This window comes from Gambusia affinis, linkage group LG11 (assembly GCF_019740435.1).
Source record: "Gambusia affinis linkage group LG11, SWU_Gaff_1.0, whole genome shotgun sequence".
In the NCBI taxonomy this organism is placed as follows: domain Eukaryota; kingdom Metazoa; phylum Chordata; class Actinopteri; order Cyprinodontiformes; family Poeciliidae; genus Gambusia; species Gambusia affinis.
In genome coordinates this window covers 27,712,745-27,731,956 of record NC_057878.1, presented here as the reverse complement: position 1 = coordinate 27,731,956, position 19,212 = coordinate 27,712,745, and the positions used below count along the sequence as shown (strand labels likewise).

Here is a 19,212-nt window from a genome sequence, read left to right as displayed (position 1 = left end):
GGCTCCTTTAATGGACTTCTGTCAGAGCGGCTAACTGAGTCAGCCAATCTGATTCACATAGCTCTACAACGCGCCGCGCATCACCTCGCCAGCGGAGCTGCTCAGCCTCAACCATCAGCACATTATTCACAATGTGACTCATTAACTGGTGGATTCCTCCTTCAACCAGCTCATCCCTTTAAGCGTGTCACTTAAGGATTAAAGTGGCAAAGAGAGAAAACAAAAAGCCACAAAAATTAAAGAAATTAAAACCAAGATTTAATTCAGTCCTGATGGGGAGTTTTTACAGAGATCAGCTCCATAACAAAGTAATTATAGTTAACTAATAAAAGTACAAAAACTGAAAGTGACAAAACATTTTCACTGATGGAAAAAACTATAAACTGAAACTAAATTTTGTGTTTATAAAACTCACTAAAACACAAAAATTACAGATATAATATCCTTTACTTTTGTGATCATGAATCTATTTTTTAGCCTTTTTAATTGATGTGAAATTGATTTTTTCCTTCACACAAGCAGTTTGTCAGCTTTCTGCAAATTATGATGCTTACAAAACACCAACAATAATTCAATACATTATTTGAAAATAGTATCTTTTGTTTCGCTGCCCAATTGATATAAACATAATCACAATACTTTCATTTTTTTGAATTCTGCACCTAAAAATTAATCTAAAACTACTACTAACAAAAATTAAACTGAAACCAAATAATATTTAAATAAAAACTAGCAAATGCACTCTAAAAACTAATTAAAACTGAATTAGACAAAAAAAAACTTAACTAAATTAAACCTAAACTATAATGAAAAACCCAGAACTATATTAACCCTGTTACCTGCCAGGTTTTTAAAAAAAGGAAATAATCTGTATTTTTTTTTCTGCACAAAATGCTGCTTCACAATAAATGTTTTATTCACACTCAGGCCCTGGCGGCCATTTTCAGGGTCGCCACTGATCTCAGAGTCATCTGGGGAGAAATTCATTCATCAAGAGTTTTCTATATAACCAGCAGCCATGGAGCAACGGGCCGCCAGTACAACGGTTTAATCTGATGCTAACAGGCGGGAACGTGTTTTTTCCGAGCCGTCTTTAAACGCACCGTGAGCGTTCATAAGCTAATGGAAATAGTTTCTATTAAAAATGTACGCAAATGTTTGTCGCTATGCTGCTAATGGAGAGAAAAAAATATTTTGTAACTACGTTTTTTTCCATTAAATAAGAAATTACAAATTATTATGCAAGTAATATTTTCTCAGATTTTCTTAAATGGTCAATGCAAATGATGGTCTTTTAGCTGTGCAACTGTTTTAAGTACAAATAAAAGAACAAAGTTTAAACTTATTGGGCTTCATTTGGTCTAAATGTTGCCAGAAATCCAGGAGAATTTCAGCTTCACAGAAATTCACAGAGAAATGTTGCTGAATGCTCAGTGAGTGATCAGAAATAGTGATGCATTCTTTATGCAGCACTTCACAGCACGGCGAATGGAGAGCGCGACCTTTCCGACCTGCGACGCCCACACAGCCGCTTCAGCCACTTCAACACCAAGCTTCATCAGCAAACTCTAATCCCAATTATGTATAAAAATGACACCAAGTCTTTTGTCTTTCCAGCAGGGGGAAAGATGAGGCTCAGGTGATGCCATCAATGAAACCGGCTCATAAAAACACAATGAGTAAAGGCTGTTAGACCAAATAAAGAAAGAGGTTGTTGGATAAATTTAATAGATAAATTACTGGAATCAGTTGGAGTAACTCTGTGTGTAATTATATGAAGTCTCTGTTGGTCTCCCAAATAAACAGCCTTTATTGCAACAAAACAAATCTGTGCTAATTAAATGTTAGCTATTTTCTGCAGCTAACAGAGGATCACAATGCAACCAGAGAGTTGAATTAAACACAAGACGATGATATGCATTAGATAGATTCACATTAGTACAGAATCTGGACAATATTTCTATAGCAATGTTTCTTCAATGTAACTAAACCATAAATTAAATTCTTTTTGGTTAATAAATTCTCTAAATTAGTCCTTAAGTGTTTGACCTTCATGTTTCTGTGCTGATTTTGACATTTTAGTGTAAATTTGTTTAGTTCTGCAGTATTTTTGTCTGAAAGTCGTCTCAGTGCTGCCCTCTTTGGGTTGAACAGAGGCCACTGCAGTTGAATTTTCCTATTGGTTACAAATCGCTGCTTCCTGCTGTCGCCATAAATATTTCCAGTAATATGTCTACGTTTGTTACTGTTTGAAAGAAAGTCACTAGATTGATCTAAAAAGTTGCTAAATAAAGCAACTAAGCAACTCTGCTTATTCCCTCTTGTCCTCCCCACATTTGACCACGCCCCTAACTGTCTCTTGGCTCCGCCCACTTCCTTTTTTTCACACATTTGAATGTTCCAGATGACTTCTGATTGACTTCAACCACTTCAAGTTCAACACAGATGCTTACAGAAAAGCTGAATTAGTGCTTTAGAATTTATCTGGACAATTTAAGGGGAATCTAGAGTTAGCTAAATGTTTTTAAAGTTACCTAAAGAATAGGGTAATGAGAGAGGGGGAAGACATGTGGCAAATGTTGCCAGGCTGGGAATCGAACCTGCGACCACCGCTACGAGGACTATGGCCTCAAATCATGGGTTGTGCTTTACCCCTGCGCCACCACAGCACCCAGATTATTCATATTTCTAAAAAAGATTAAATCCCTTTTTCTGTTTTTGAGGATATTTTTTACCATGTTTGAAAGGTAAACAATTTTTTTAACAAATTAATTTTACTGGTCAGGTTAATCCAGAGAAAAGCAGAAAAGTTGCAGCCATGATAACTTTGCCTCAAAACAACCTTGGAGATTCATGAAGAACCAGAACCAACAGCTAACCAACACCAGCATGGAGGAAATTAGGATCAAAACATTTTGCAAGAGAAACTTCTCCCAACGCTTCCAGTGCAGTTTGATGAGGATCAGTGGATTTCCCAGCATAAAAAAGCGTTAAGTTGTGAAAAAGTCGATCAAAGATCAGAGCAAGTCAGGAAACGCCATTGATCTGAGCAAAAAGCAGATGTAGAAACAGAACCTGAAAACCCGCAAGCACTAAAAAGACAAGAGTGGGTCAATATCAGTCAGGGTTTGATCCTCAGGTTTATCTGCAGCTTGATAGAGAGGATCACAGGAAGCATCGATATTTATCTCAACTCAGATTAATGCATCTACTTCATGAAACAAAGTTAAAGCTCTATTATAATTTCTTTATTATTTTAGGATCTGCTCCATACTTCCACTTCATACCTGCAGGAACTTTCCCTCCTGACAACAATAAACTCTTCCCAAACGTGTTTGTGCATTTGCTCAGTGTTCTAGGCTCCTCTGCAGCTGTGTGTGTGTTCATGTGTGTGTGCTATGATGTAAATCCGCGTACCGGCAGGACAGTCTCCCTCTGACATAATAAGGACTTCAGACTGCAGCTTGCAGGCGTCTCTGCGGAGGAAACACTCGTTCTGGTAGTTCTTGTTGTTGGAGCCGCACACCGGGGCGTAGTCGTTGTTGCACTGCAGAGGAAAGAGAAAACCAGGACGAAGAAACATTCAGAAACTGAAACCTGAATTCATTAGTCTAAGGATGAAATGAATCTGACCAACAAGCTGACATTTAGTACATTCAGTATTTTCAAAACAAAACAAGTCGGGATGTGCTGTGGTAGCGCAGGGTTGTGGTTGCAACCCTGCAGACTAGGCTTTAGTCCTCTACGCGGCTGTCACAGGTTTGATTCCCGGCCTGGCGACCTTTGCCACATGTCTTCCCCTTCTCTCATTACCCTCTTTTCTGTCAATTAACTATCAAACAAAGGCCACTAGAGCCAATAAAACCTTTAAAAAAGTAAAAAATTTAACAGAAAAGTTCACTTCCTGAGCTGTAAATGAACCAAAACAGAAGCCAGCAAGGAGGAATCATCTTTAGATTAGTTCATGGAGTCTCAACGTTCATTGTTACTGTAACTCTGTTACATGTTAACGGGAGAATCTGTTACTTGAACTATAAAACCCAGAGGCTGGGGAGGAGACCACAGGGGAACCAAATTAACCAGTCAGATGTGATGAGGAACAGCTGTGGCAGAATGCAAGCTGGGAAACTAATAAGCTACCTGATAGTCCAGCAGACTCAGTTTGATTCAAGACCTAAACTTCAGCATCTGTTCTTTCTCCAGCTGCTGTGGCTCCCTTTCTCTCTGCTCTGAGTCAGACCAACCAAACCCTTTGAAGAACCTGTTCCCTCCCTCGCCTGCAGGGGCGCCGCAACAACCACCACTGAAGAAAACGACACAAAAACCTCCTGAAGAAGCTGGGCGCAATTTCTGTCTTCACAAAATGGAAACTAAAATGAAGTGTCAGATTTTGTCTTTTGTTTTTGGATAAAGACCAGGAGTAATTTCTCTCTCCAGAGCTAAGCTAATGCATCTGTTTTGGAAGTATTTACCCAGAATGCTCTGCGATGTAGTCCACTTCCTGGTTTTGGTCAGTCTCTGGTCTGCTTGGCGTTCACATATGCATTCAAACAAAAGCAGAGTTCACTTCAACCAAAGCCAGCCCGTAGTCTGGAGGACCAGAGTTTGATTTTTTGGGTCCATTAGCATTCACACGCCCCAAACAAACTGGACTTTCTAGGCAAACGGACTGGAGTTAGATTAAAGTGGAATAAACAGGGCTGGTGTTAAAGCACCCAAAGAAGAGACTAACTAAAGGGGAGATGAACAAAACTCAACAAAACTACAAATGAAGGGAAAAAGATAAATCACAGATCTAAAGCTACATTTACACAGCAGCTAAATGTGACTCAACTCCAACTTCTTCACCACAAAATAATCAGATTTCAGCCACTTCCATATGTGGAACGAAATAGTATCCGGTTGTTTAGAAAGTGTCTGCAGTCTGACGTGACATGCGTGGTCATTCCACACCAGAAGAAGTCAGACGCTGTAAATCTAAACAACGGCTGAAAATGCTAATTATGACAAAGCAGTCTGTCAGTGAACGCGTCACATCACAATCCCATCGATCTTCGTTCCGACTCCACATCCAACCAGACGAACCTTCAGGAACTGAAGACCGTTACTCTCCAGTTATTAACTTCCCTCATCTTGTTATGATTTGGTGACGACACCAAAGGCTCTGAATAACTTTGAAATCGATAACTTTGAAACTTTGAAATGCCAGCCATATTACTTCCATAAACATTGTGTTGGTCTGTGACGTCAACGTTCTTCTTCGATTAGGAGTTATAAACCGTTTACACAGAAGTCTGACTGCGGTTGTGGATTTCATTCATTAAAAATCTGCTGTTGTTGTATCAACCTTCCAGACCTCTCAGGTTCTGGTTCTGGTTCTGCTCTGCATCCCCAGAACCAGAACCAAATGAGGAGAAGCAGCATTCAGCTTCTATGCACCAAAAATCTGGAACAAACTTCCAGAAAACTGTAAAACAGCTGAAACACTGACTTCCTTTAAATCTCAACTAAAAACCCACCTGTTTAGAGTTTTATTTGAATCGATTAAAAATTTATTGATGGAATCTGACTTAATGTTGTGTTTTGATTGTTGATTTTATGTTGCATTGTGTTTTTGCGTCTGATTTGATGTAAAGCACTTTGAAATGCCTTGCTGCTGAAATGTGCTAAACAAATAAAATTTGATTGATTCATTCATTCATCCAAAAAAATATTATCATTAAGAGCTGCTGTCTGAACGTAGTGAAAGATTGTAAAAAGAAGATAAGACAAAACAATAATAGAAATCTCTCGGGATAAGTTCAAAATTATGAGTTAAAAAGAAGAAGTTAAAGGATGAATTCATGGCTGATTGGAGGGAAAACGTAAAGAAGAGAAGGATGAATGAACAGGTTTGAAGCTATTAGAGTGATGACCTCCTGCAGCTGTTTTCTACAGTTGATCCTCTGTTTTCTGTGTACATTCAGCTGGGAGGAAACTAATTCACTATCAGCTCTAAAATGCTGAGTCCTTCCATTTTAAAGAACCAGGATGGATGCTTTGCAGCTTCTTAATCAATTTTTAGCTTTTAAACAGAATAAAAACAGCAACTTGTTCTGCTTTTTGTCATTCTCTGTATTTTGGATCTGCGAACGGCCGCGGAGCTGTGCAGAAAAACAGCTTTCACCTCCCGCTGATCTGCTCGTGTTGCTCCACTGGAGCAGTGGGAGGTTAAGTGACTTGCTCAAGGGCACTCAGGAAAATAGCTGTTAAGGTACAGAGGAACATTACTCATTCATATCCCCACACGGTTTGCTGGCTGCAGAACACGCCTGGCTCTTTCAGATGACTGATGGCGCTGCAGGACTCAGTCTCTGTGTCCCTTTTTTTGGGGCAGTAGAGATATTCATTTGATTTCATATTGATTTTATTTTTTTTTTTCGCTGCTGCTACACCGCTGGAATAACAAACGTGATTATTCAGTGGAAAAATATTACCCACAGTTCCTTGGGAAGAGGCCCCAGCTGTCGGAGGAGTCGCTGCACGATACCTGGTTACTTTATTAAACGGTGACAAACGTTTGCTGAAAAAATATGAAACTTCACAAACATGGAGAAAAAACGACCAACGGATTTAGGATCTTTATGCCTGAAATTATTCACATCTGAAATAATAGTTGATTTTTAAGAGAAAACCTTTTTAAGAAATATTTCTCACAAATGTAACAGTACAATAACCACGACCAGCTTTTTTCACAGCAGATCTGATCTTAAATCGTTATTTTTCCTTGCTTGCTTTTTCTAAAAGATTTTTTTTTACAAATGACAGAAAATATTTTTCAAAAGGGTTACAGTTTTATGTAAAACAATCAAGACATAACATTAGCAGAATAAAGATGGAATTTTACAAGAAATAATGTTTTTAAGCCAGGTTAAAACTAATCTAGCATCGTGTTAGCAGTTAGTACAATCTGCTAATGAGAGAGCTAATTTTTAGCTTATCGTTTTTGCTAACTTAAAACATTTAGCCACTTAGCTTCACCTAAATTAATTTTAACAAATAACTTAAAAGGCGCTAATTTAAATATCTGTTTTGTAAACTTTCAGTTCAATAAAATTTGACATCTGTGCTGAAATTTTGGCTATTGACTGTTACTCCCTCCCTCCCTTAGCATTCTTGCTAACCTTTAAAACATCTAATTTCCCAGATAAATTCAAAAGCTCTAGTTTACTTGGATGTTCTGTAAACCTTTACTTTAGTAAAGTTTGACATTAGTGCTGAAGTTTTGATTAATGACTTAAGATTTGTAGAAGTAGCCGTTTATATTAATGCTCTTATTCTGAAATGGGCGAAAACAACATTACAGTTCTGTTTCCTCTCCTGATGCTCGTTATTTTTTCACAATAACTTTATTTGAAACAGTAGAGAACAAGATATAGACAAGATATCTAAGAACTTTATAGAACATGTAAAAAATAAATTTAAATTGAATTCTTTCAAGAGCAGCTAGCATTAAGCATTAGTGTTTGCTAAATGTCATATTGGTGAAGAATTTCAGCTTTGGCAGAACTACCAATTATGATTAGTGGTTTAGAGTTAGCACAGCTATCTTTTTAGCTCGTCGTGCCCAATTCTGCTTCAAACACAGCAAAGATTTGATAATCAGGAGGAAAATATCATTTCAGGATCTCAGGACAGAAGAAACGATGAAATGTGTTTCAGATTTTAATCGAGCTGAAATGGAAGGAGACAAAAACGGTGAAGGGAGGAGAACAAGAAGCAACTCTGGCTCCCGATCAAAGGATTCAGAGAGAAAAAGCAGAAAAGAGTCTGCAGAAATGATTGGGAGTAAAGAAGACGAGTGACACTGAGCTAACGGGAAGAAACAGACCTACATGGAGAGAAAAGTGTAAGATAAAGACGTGAGACAGAGTCCTGGCTCAACAAAAACCTGGCACACTATGAAAAAGAGCTGCAGCGCCTGAAGAAAAGGAGGGGAAAAAATACCATCATAAAAGAAAAAGAACGCTGAAAGAAAGAGAAGGACAGAAAATCCTCTTAAAGGAGAAACAGAAAATATGGCAACGCCACAAAGGTGGTTGGGAAAACTTCCTGCAGGGCTCAGGGTTTTTATTTTTATTTTTTTTATTTGGATGCCATCTCCTCTCATCCCGCTCCCCCTCCTCTCTCTCCGGCTGTCCTTAACCTGGGGACTCGCTTTTCTGCCAGGCCTGATGCAACACAAAGCAAAAGCTGCCCAGCAGAACCCTGTGGGTGTCTTTAAAGAGTGCCTTCATTTCTGTGAAAACTCTCTGGAGCCCTCACTTGATCTCCCTCAAAAATCTGGCTCCGACCCCAGGGGAAAGCCGAGGAGAGGGTGGCACATCTTCAACCTCTGTCTTTCTTCCAGAAAAAGCAGGAAGGAAGACCTATAGACATATAAGACTGGGTAGGACAGCACCTGTTATCCGCTATGGCTAGTGATCTACACCTGCAGGCGCCATTACTACTCACTGAATCATGTTCATATAAAACCAACTGTTCCAATGGTATTATTTCTTGTCTTATTTCTGTAAAATATGGCTTAAAATAAAGCTGAGAAAATATGTATTGTATCTACATATAAATCCATAAATAGCTTGGTTTCTGTCAGCATTCAAAGGAGCACATAATGTATTTCTCCTTCATATTTGATAATTCCTTTAATTTTACATAATTGCCACTGTAGGAGTCATAGGAAGTTCAAATTTAACAACTATACTTTATGAAATATTGAAAATCCCCACTTTCTACTAACAAACAAAGCATTTAATTCAGTTTTTGACGATAAAAAAGGGCTGCAGTGCGCAACAGCAAAGGGAAATAACGCTAAAAAAAACCCGCTAAAAAACACTGGTATCCAAGTTTTTACCGCTCTTTGTGTCTTCTCCAAGCAGACTCGTTTCCATGGCAACCAATGACAAAAGCGTCGCCAGCGATAGCTAGTCGCTAATCCAGCTCATCAGGATTATCAACACCGAAAAACACACATTAAAAATTAAATATTTCCCACACAAAGAACAAAACATTCAATCGGTTCCAGTTTTCATGTTTTCAGGCTTGATGTTTATTTTTCTTTTATTAACAAGTGATCGTCTGAACACTAGCGGCGGTTGATTAGCTCATTTAAACACCTGCTCTACTGACTGTCTGTCAGAGTTTGTGGGTCGCCTTTTTTTTAGAGTTAACCGAAACATACCGAATTGGGCAGCAGACTTAATGTTATCAAAGTCAAGCTAGGAAAGCTAACTTACACTTCCTCGACATATTTACCTTGTTTAAAAATAAAAAAATAAAGATTTCACTGACCTGTGAAATGTGTTACGCTTGGACCTTCTTTTCTGGTTTTCTTAGTTTTGGCAATTAACAGAAAAACATTGTGTTCCTTTTACAGCTTCTTTACGTAACTGTGTCATTTTCCCAACCGCCAATATAACATAATGTGTGACACACATAGCATGTGACATGGAACACAGTCCGGTTGCCAGATTGGGTAGGTTTTCCCCCCATTTGGGCTTTTTTGAACACTTTGCCCGTTCAAAAGCTAAAATTTGAGCTCCTTCGCACAACAATTGGTTTTGATTTAATTGAAATAATTTTTTTGTAAAGTGCCTTGAGGATACATTTGTTGTGAATTGGTGTCATCTACAATAACTCTCTGGAGAATTTGATTTTAAGAGCTACAACATTTAATTTCCCTTTGGGATCAATAAAGTATTTTTGATTTTTTTAAAATAAATAAACCTATTGAATTGGTGGGTTTTTAGGAAATGTTTTTGAGTCCTCTACTCACCTCTGTGTGACACTAAAATCAGTGATATTTACTGTAGCACTTAATGTTGAACTAGCAAAACTAGCTAGCTTTTATCTGCTAGCTGAGACAGAGAATGTATCAACATGTAGCCATTTTGTTCTTGTATCTTTCTCTCGCACTTTGGTCAAGAGTGTCCACATATTTTCTGCTTGTTGCTACGCTTTGCGCTGCGCCGATCACTTTCAGTTAAGGTTTGTAGGAACTATGTATTGGAATACGTAGCATTATTCTTCAGATAATGCTCTGATCTGCCAACTGCTATTTCCCTCAGTAACAACTTCTCCTGACGTGACAGCAACAAATAAAGCGAGCTGGTATTACAGATTTAAAACTTTGGGTTTCTTTCAGCCGCGTCGCCTTCAGTCAGCGGAAGGACCGCCGACTGAAGCCGGACCGCCACGCCGTTAGCATCTGATGTCGACAGTTGGAGAAAAATCAACTTTGTCAGCTTTTGCACTTTGTTGCAACTCAGCCGAGGTGACTGTCAGGCTTAATAGAAATGAAAAAAAAAAAAGACGGAGGCGCCAAGACGATGCAAAGCGAGGAGATGGTTGTGTAGGAAGCGTCAGAATGAAGAGGTGATAATGAGAAGTGGTGGATGAGACAGAAGGTGAAACAATTTGATCCTCTGCAGACAGAGTAAAGAGGCCGGTGGCCGCTGCCATATGGCCCGGCCGTATGTCCCTGCAGGCTGAGGCGCCGCTCACGCCCAGGACTTTCCCAGAATATTCTAGACAACCTGGACGGCGTCTCTACCAGATTTAAAGCACCAGGAGGAAGTCAGATCAGGACAAGGATTTTTAAACAGTCTGTTAGTGGTTTCATATTCAAAATGTCAGAATGACTGAAACCGGCTGTCAGCTATTTAAGTTAAACAGTATTTAGCCTCATAGGAGGAAAATGTGGAGCTTTAAACTTTCACCATGTTAGTCTTTCATTAACAATTATCAGCTTCAAATTAAATACTGTATTAGCAAGCTAAATACTTAACTTTGAGCTAAATATGTAGTTCCAAGTTAGCAAGTTAGATGAGCCAAATGTTTAGTTAACTGAACATTTAGCTCCAACCTAAATATATAACTTCAAACTAAACATGTAATCAGCTAGCTAACTATTCAGTTTGAGGATAACTATTCAGAGAGCTCACTAAATATTCATGTAATTGAAATATTTTATGTAATATTTCATAAAATATTTCAATTACATTAAATATTTTCTTAACTACCTAAATATTTAGTTTGAGGCTAAATATTCAGTTAGCTAGCTAAATATTTAGTTAAAAGTCAAATATTTAACTCTAATCTAAAATTATTTACCTAGTATTTAAATTGACTTCCCAATAACTACTTTAATTAAATTTTTTAATGGTTCCAATGTTTTAGATCCATGTAATTTAGACCTGACGATTTTGGCCCATGGGACAAAAACTTTGGACTCCCCTGTGTTAGGGTGTCCTAACTTTCTCTTCACCTTGGATGCTAAAGTACATTTTTGTGTCCACTTATTAATAAATACATTTTGTAAAGGGATAGATAAAAAATATGTTATGTGAACATTTCTTTTGAATGAACATTTTTCAACGAGGCGTTCAATGTTGTTCCATTTACAGCTGATTTTCAAAGAAATTATGTTTAATTTACAAACCGTTTTCTCTTATTTCTTACTTTCTCCCACTCAGTCCACCAGACTAGAGTTTAGTTTCTGCAAACCTCCTGTAGGGGGCGCTGTGGTTCTGCCTGCTCTCTACTCGCTCCATCCAGGTTCCACTGCTTCAATTTTCTTAGCTCCTACACACACACACACACACACACACACACACACGCACCAACACCCTAAAACATGTAGGGCAAGCTGTCGATGCATCCACTGTCAGAACAGTTTGTGGGTCAAAATATACAAAAAGGAAGCAGAAGATCCATAAAAACAGAGGAAAAGATCCGCAGAGGAGCGGGAGTAAAACGCACGGAGGACGAAAAGGTAAAGGAGAGCCAGAGGAGAGAGGGATGAAACCGAGAAGAGGACTGATGATAGCTGAAGGTAATGATGCTCAATGCAAACCACACAGGAGCAGGAGACAAAGGAGGGGAGAGAAGGCAGGTTCACGCATCGCTGGAGGGAAGGAGAGACCAAAACATGACACAATATCAGCTTTAATACTCTGAAAATCATCAACCCACTGAAAGTCAGAAACCAGCCAAGCAGCAATTAGTCACGAATCGCTCACAGGAGTCAAACCGAGGTGTGTGTTTGTTACTCTGCAACAAACATGAAACAAATCTAAACAATGTTCAACTGCAGAAAACCAGAATCAATGTCAGGAAATCTAAAAATGCTTTTAAATGCTGCGCTGCAATAACCAAACAGGAGTTATTAAAAATAATCAAACACATCCAAAGCTTTATGCCCAAATATTCTTGCAGATTCTGTGATCAGAATTCATTTGGATGAAATTTAAAGACAGAAAAATGGATTAAATGATTAATTTAATCACCAAGAAATTAACTTTAGCCTTCAAAACATAACAGGAATCCAAGTTAGAACGTCCAGCTTTGTTTCAGAACATTTACGCAACATTTTCCAAACTTCTCCAAACTTTCCAATGACTTCATGCTCAGCGTCTCTGAACCAAAACACAAAATGTTACGGCTGTCGCAATAAAACGATAGAATAACAGACAACATGCAGGGAAATTCAGCAAGTATAGAGTATATAAAGAAAACAAATATAGGTGAATAAATTTACATGCTTAAGAAATACTATTAGACAGCAAAGCCACCAAAAACATTTGCAAAATTACATAAACTAATATATTCAAACAACAATGCATTTCAAATTTCAATCAGTAAATGGGAGAAATTCATTTACTGACAAAAAGATGATCAACGTCAACCATGTCCAAACAAAAACAACATACAGTTAATAAAATCTAAAATAATCCATCCACTAATCTACTAATACTAAACTTCTGGAACAAAATAATCACCAAACTTTCTCAAACTTTTGCCACAAAATTCCACAAACTCCATGACTGTCGCCAAGGAAACAAACTGGACAAACAGGAAAAAGATCAGTCCATCATAACGACTAGCTCTTCTCACACAACAGATATCAATGGAACAATATTCAGCAATGCAAACAAATATTTACCAAGCTAGCTAGCTATTTAGCACTAAGCTAAATATTTAGCTTACAGGTCAGTTAAATAATTAGTTTTGAGGCTAAATATTTAGCTTGCTAACTAAATATTAGTTAGCTTCAAGCTAAAGGTAAACATGTAGCTTTAGTTTGAAGCAAAATATTTAGCTGTGGTAGCTAAATGTTTAGCTAGCTATTTGAATGAAACATTAGCTCGCTGATAAAATGTATTAGTTTGAAAAGTTGAAAAATTGTAAGAAAAACTCAGAAATTTTGAGATTCATGTCAGAAATTTTCTGTTAAAAAATAAGAAAATTCCTGAGTTTGAAAAGTAGAAAATTTGCAACAAAAAAACTCCAAACTTTTGAGATGGATCTCAGAAATTTTCAATAAAAACAAGAAAATGTTGAAGTTTTTGTCATAAATTTACTCTTTTTTTCTTCCTAAACTGACTCTGATACGCCATCAGATTTAGTCATGGATAGTAAAAACGGGATTTGATTCTAAACGTTGTTTAATTCAAATGTGTAAGACAAACTGTGTGTTTTGCAGTCGTTCTGCAGTAGTTTAGCGAATTAAACGTTTATAATTTATGAGGCGTTTTTATTCTCACCGGCGGCTCTGAACAACAGAAATTCATCCCTCAGTGTTGGTGTTGTTTGCTGCTTTAGCGACACTTGAAATAATGTGCGTTGGAGCTGAGAATAAACGTGTCGACTGGCTTTCTGAAGAAGCCATTACAGACAATAGGAGCAGTTCTGTGTAAGATTATTAAATCATAATTTGTCCACTCCAGTTAAAGTACTTTAATATTCTGATCTGGCCTTTCAGGAGGACAGGATGTTTAAATTGTCAGTTTCACAATCAAAAATCAAAATAAAGTCTTAAAGTTGGTGTGTTCACTTTCCTGCAGGTTAATGAAAAGTTATGCACAGAAAAATCATATTTGTGTGGTTTTGTCTTCATTCCTGAGAAAGCAGGAGTGACTAGGTGAGATAATGTAATTGTAATTTCACATAATTACATGATATGGTTAATTTGTGTAATAATGAAGAGTGTATCATTTCTTTGCGAAGAGCTGCCATTACCCCCTGAGCTGCTCTCTGGAAATCCAAGTATTAACAGATTTATATGGTAGAATTAACCCTGCATGCAGCGAATCTGAGCCGGCATTAACGGGGAATATTTAACAGATTTTCTGGATTAAATTAGCAGAAGAGGCTGAGTTCAGCGCTAATTCTGATTTTTTCTTTTTTTTTACGCTGTTCAAATGCAGAGAAAAAGTCCCAAACAGCAGCTGTAAGTAATGTTTCATGGAACCATTTAATTGACATTTTATCCTTTTCCCCCAACACTTTGGCGCTCAAGTTATCTCTAAAACTGTATGCTAAACCAGTTTCTTCACTGCTTGGGTGCAGAGAGGGAGCTCTGTGAGCAGCAGATAACCTTGGCCCAAAGTGTACCAACACACTGAGGGAGGATTTATTGGCCTGGTTATTTAATAGAGACCATATAGATCAAGATCTCCCCTTAGATGTAAGAGGGCAGGAGGGCAATAAAAGAGCATGTGGACATTTTGGATGGAATCAAGAAGCATCCAGTCATTAGACTGCAAAGTGTTTGGTTGATTTTTTTGCTAATATGAATGTAAAACTGGTGTAAAACCATCTAAAGTCACAATATATCCATGTAAACATGAAGGAATTAAATACATGTAGATCTTAAAACCTTCTGAATAACTGGTGTTAAAGCTGTAAAATCGGTTGTCTACAACGTCAGCATTGGTACGTTACTATAGAAACGTCGCATGTTATTGTTAACATCATTAAGTTTCACGCATGCACACAACCAGGAGGTCAAGATGACGATTCTTTTACCTGCCGTCCATAGTCTGAACAATACAATCCAATGGAACGATACAATACAATGAAACAATACAATCCAATGGAACGATACAATCCAATGGAACGATACAATCCAATGAAACGATACAATCCAATGGAACCTGGAGATTTGGGTTTTAATTCAGTGCAGTGAAACTCAGAAAGCAGAAAATAACACAATAAACAACAACTCAAAACCACTTGTATTCTTTTTTTCTCTCTCCCTGTCGGCTACGCGACATGCTGACCCGTTGCCATAGCAACTGACAACAACAGCTCCACTAACGTATCAGGATGGAACGCCATAAAACACTCCTACATTTCCCACACAAAGAACAGAACATTCAGTCTGTTACAGTTTTATGTTTTAGGTTTGATGTTTATTTAATAAGTGATCACTGTGATAGATTAGCTATAGCTGCCATTAGCTAAGCTAACTGCTGTGGTAACATAAACACCTGAACTACTCATGATCTGTCAGAATTGGTGTTAAGGTCGGCTTTTTCTTTTTAAATTAAGTGAACCGAAACACACCAGGTTCCACAGCACAGCTACATGTTAACGTTAGCAAAGTCAAGCTAGCAAAACTTAAATATTTCCCTTTTAATCCCAATTTTTTTTAACTAAGACTTTTCTCTAACCTTGCTATTTAGTTGTTGTAATGTTGACAATTAGCAGCAAAGCTGTGTGTTTGTTGTTCTTTTATATTGTCCTGTATATTTAAGATGTAGCACATCATGTTGACAACTTGACAGCTAAAGCCAATGCTAGTCATCGCTGGCTAGCAGGTTTTTGAATCTTGCTAATTGTAACGTGTCTAGAAATCATGTTATTGTTTTATGCTTCATTTGTTTACGATGTTTAACTTTATTATTAGTCCCAGAGTTCCTTCAAGTGGTGAAATGTTGAACAACAGAGTCAAAGATCTGCACGAGATTAGAACATCAACGATGCAACGTTGGAGTAACACTAAATTCAAAGCAGTAGAAGATATTTGCAGAAAATCTCTTATATATTTGCAAAATGGCCTGAATGTGATCAGTGTTGATTTACGTCATTTTGTTTCATTCTTTCTTTTCTTTCTGGTGCTGATAACAATTTATTTTTCTATATTTTTGTTTCAAAAGCCAAAAAAGGCTTTTCTGGGAACTTTTCTGATTGTATAAAAATGTAAAACCTGATGTTTTCTAACAGCCACTTCCACTCTGCATCAAAGTGAGCAGCAGCAATCAAATACAGAGATCAAGTGGATGATTTGTCAGACTCAGTGTTTCTGCCTTGTTATCTCAAAAACAAATAGAAGAATAAGCAGGAAATCCGGCAGATTTCCCCAAACAGAACCTTAAATCAGACGGATTTACACCGACAGCCTTTGTGACATGACCCTCATACTTTACTGATAGGACAGAATGCATCATCTTTACCAGGCTGAAAAACTACGGCTTGCAAGAATAGAAAAAATTCCTCTCAGAAATTTGGGAAAGAATTAGGAAATTTCTGTGTTTACCAAGTCAAACATCTATTAGAAAAACTCAGTAATTTTGAGTTTCATCTCAGAAATATTCTTGAAAAAAATATTTGGAAACTTCTGAGTTTGAAAAGTCAAAGATTTACTAGAAAAATCTCAGAAATTTAGAGATTAATTTCAGAAATCTTCTAAAAAAAAAAACAAACAAAAAAACGTGAGCTTCTAAGGTCAAACATTTTTGACTTTTGGACATTTCCTGGGCTTGCAAATTAAAAAAACAATAAACAATATAAACTCAGAAATGTCTTGATTTTTTGTAGAAATTTTCTGAGATTAATTTTAAAATGTGAGTTTTTTTCTAACTAATTTTAAATTTTTCAAACCCAAAAATTTCTTTGTTTTTTTCTAGGACAATTCTGAATATTCTGGAGGAAATTTACTCTTTTATTTTTTTCTATCTACAATTCCCCTACTTCACTGTTGTAGTAGTGAAGTAAGTACTAAAGTACTTTCTACTAAAGTACTTTAATAGAAAGTATGGAGACAAATGAACTTTAAATATTGGTTTTGTAAAAACAATGTTACCCATCACGTTGTAGCTGCTGCTGGCGCTCTGGTCTTAAAATCAGGTTGGCCTAAGACGAACTGCTTCCTTGTTCTCCAACACAGGTGAGTAAAACAGCTGACTCATTTCCTCTCTGCAGGAGCCGACAGAGGATCCTGGTAGCTCAGGTTGGCACCACTGAAGCCTTTCCTGTTGCAACCTGGACTTGTTTCTGCACCATGCTAATAATAAATATGAATTTTGTGTTAAAGCCGGGCGTACGCCCCCACAGGATCAGGTCACCACTATCTTACTTCAGGAAGTAGAAGCGGCGCGGCGTGAAAAATGCTCCTGGGAAATGGGACAGCCGCTGCAGAGCCTGTTAGTCATAAATTGTCATGAACTCCTTTCATGTAAGCAGATGCTTCGTGTTTCTGCTGTAGGTCCAAGTCGTACTGTAACAATAACAAATAACAGCAGGTTTTTGAGAGATTTGGGAGGATCGACCGTGAATTCGACAAAAACACATAAAACAGGGTTAGAGTGGCTGATGCAAACAGACAGGAAACGGACAGAAAGAGAGGAGGAAACTGTTAGCTGCAGAAATACTTTAGGCCTGAAACGAATCGAATCAATCATGATTAATGTATTATTAAAATAATTATCACTAACTTTGTAATCCATTAATCATTATCTGGAGTATACAGACTCTAAAAATGATTTTTTGCTGACAGAAAAACATGTTCAAAGCTGTAATTAAGTTAAAATTGTAGAAAAATATAAACATTTTGCACTTAAGATAAAAATCTTCTTTGTCTGTAAATATTTTCCACCAAAAACTCCTCAAGCTGCAGGTTCAGCTTCACCTGGTTCACATCTGTAGTCAATCAGAACATCGATATCAAGATACTATCGGCACCAAATCGGTATCAGTATCAGATCCAAACTAAAACTGATACTTTAGTTTCATTTTTCATTGTGAAATTTCATTTTTGTTGAAGTTTCTCAACTCTGTACTCAAAAAAATATTTTGTTTTTCTTTGCTCTAACAGAGAGTTTTTAATCTTTGTTTATATAGGAAAAACACTGATTTTATTTTATTTCTGTTTTTACATTCAGATATTTTGTAGACACTAATAAATAAAATTCAGTTCTTGGTTTAAGCAAAACAATTAAAAGGAAAAGTCAGAAAAACACCAAAACATCTGAGGTTTGATCTAGCATTAATTATAAGATGTTTTAATATTATGGGGGTGTATCTATTGTATTGTATTGTTTATCAATTATTGTGATAAATCTTTTAAATTATATTAACTTTGATTTATTGTTAACAATTAATGATTTTTAAAATATCCCCCAAATTGTCCTTATTGTCTGGATTGTTGCGTTTTTTTAACCATTTTCTTCACCGTCTGTTCAATAATATTGTCAATAAATATCAATTAGTTTAAAATATGATTAAATGCAGTTATTGTGTGACATAAATCTCACTCTTCATGTGAGTGTTGTCCTAAATAAATTAAAATTTCAGTTTTTCAAGTGCTGTATTTGTGTTAGTGGGGCTACGATTGAGGAGTTATAAATAGTTATTATTCTCACTTTTATTATTATTGGAATAGTGCCAGAAAATATTGTGATAAAACTGTGAGTCCGTATCGCCCAGCCATATGGTATCGTATCGGTATTGGCGATATTTCCCCTGTTTTTACTTAGTATCAATAATAAGCTGATCTCTGAAAACAAAGGAAATCTGATCCAATTTATCATCTGCGCTCAAGCTGCTGGTTTTAATTCATTTTATTACACAATAACAACACAACAACATATTCCCAGCTCCGTCTAACTCAACAATAAAGGAGCAAACCGTCTACAAACATAGTGAGCACCGCACCAAGTCGACACTTCTCCAGAGAGCGTCTGAGTGTGTGGGCCGTTTCACTATCCTCCTAAACACAGAGTCAGTGGTTCAGAACTGCTGAAAGGGATTTTTTTCCGCTAAAGGACACTCCTGGGAACCTTTTTGTGCAGGCATCTCAGGCACCAGCCCAACATAAAAAGGAGTATGAAACGCTTCACTACGCTGCTCCCCCTTCATCAGCATGTGTGGCATATAGAATGAATTTCAATGACAACTTTGACATTTTCTGCAGAAGCAGAAAACTGTTTCAAGAGGATGAAGTCCACTGATCTTCGCTGGGAGTTGAGGTGCTACAACAATTCATTACACCGCCCTGAGAAAGCCGAAGATATCAAAGGAGAGACGGAGCAGCGATTCCATCTAACCGTCATAATCTGCTGTTGTGATGAAGATGTGTCAATCTGACATGGAGGTACAGATTAAAATGAACCT

General features: G+C 37.2%; 1 protein-coding gene across 4 annotated transcripts in view; it reads right to left on the bottom strand.

Annotated features, from left to right (window-relative positions):
• The window catches only part of tmeff2a (transmembrane protein with EGF-like and two follistatin-like domains 2a), a 113,296-nt gene that overhangs the window by 62,046 nt on the left and 32,038 nt on the right, over positions 1-19,212 (bottom strand). For 3 of the 4 annotated variants that reach the window (XM_044131867.1, XM_044131868.1, XM_044131869.1), the window contains exon 3: positions 3,418-3,547. In XM_044131867.1, coding sequence (XP_043987802.1) covers positions 3,418-3,547 — 130 coding nt within the window. Of the gene's footprint in view, positions 1-3,417; positions 3,548-4,472; positions 4,508-19,212 lie in introns of those variants that run through there. The other variant, XM_044131870.1, reaches the window with a different exon arrangement.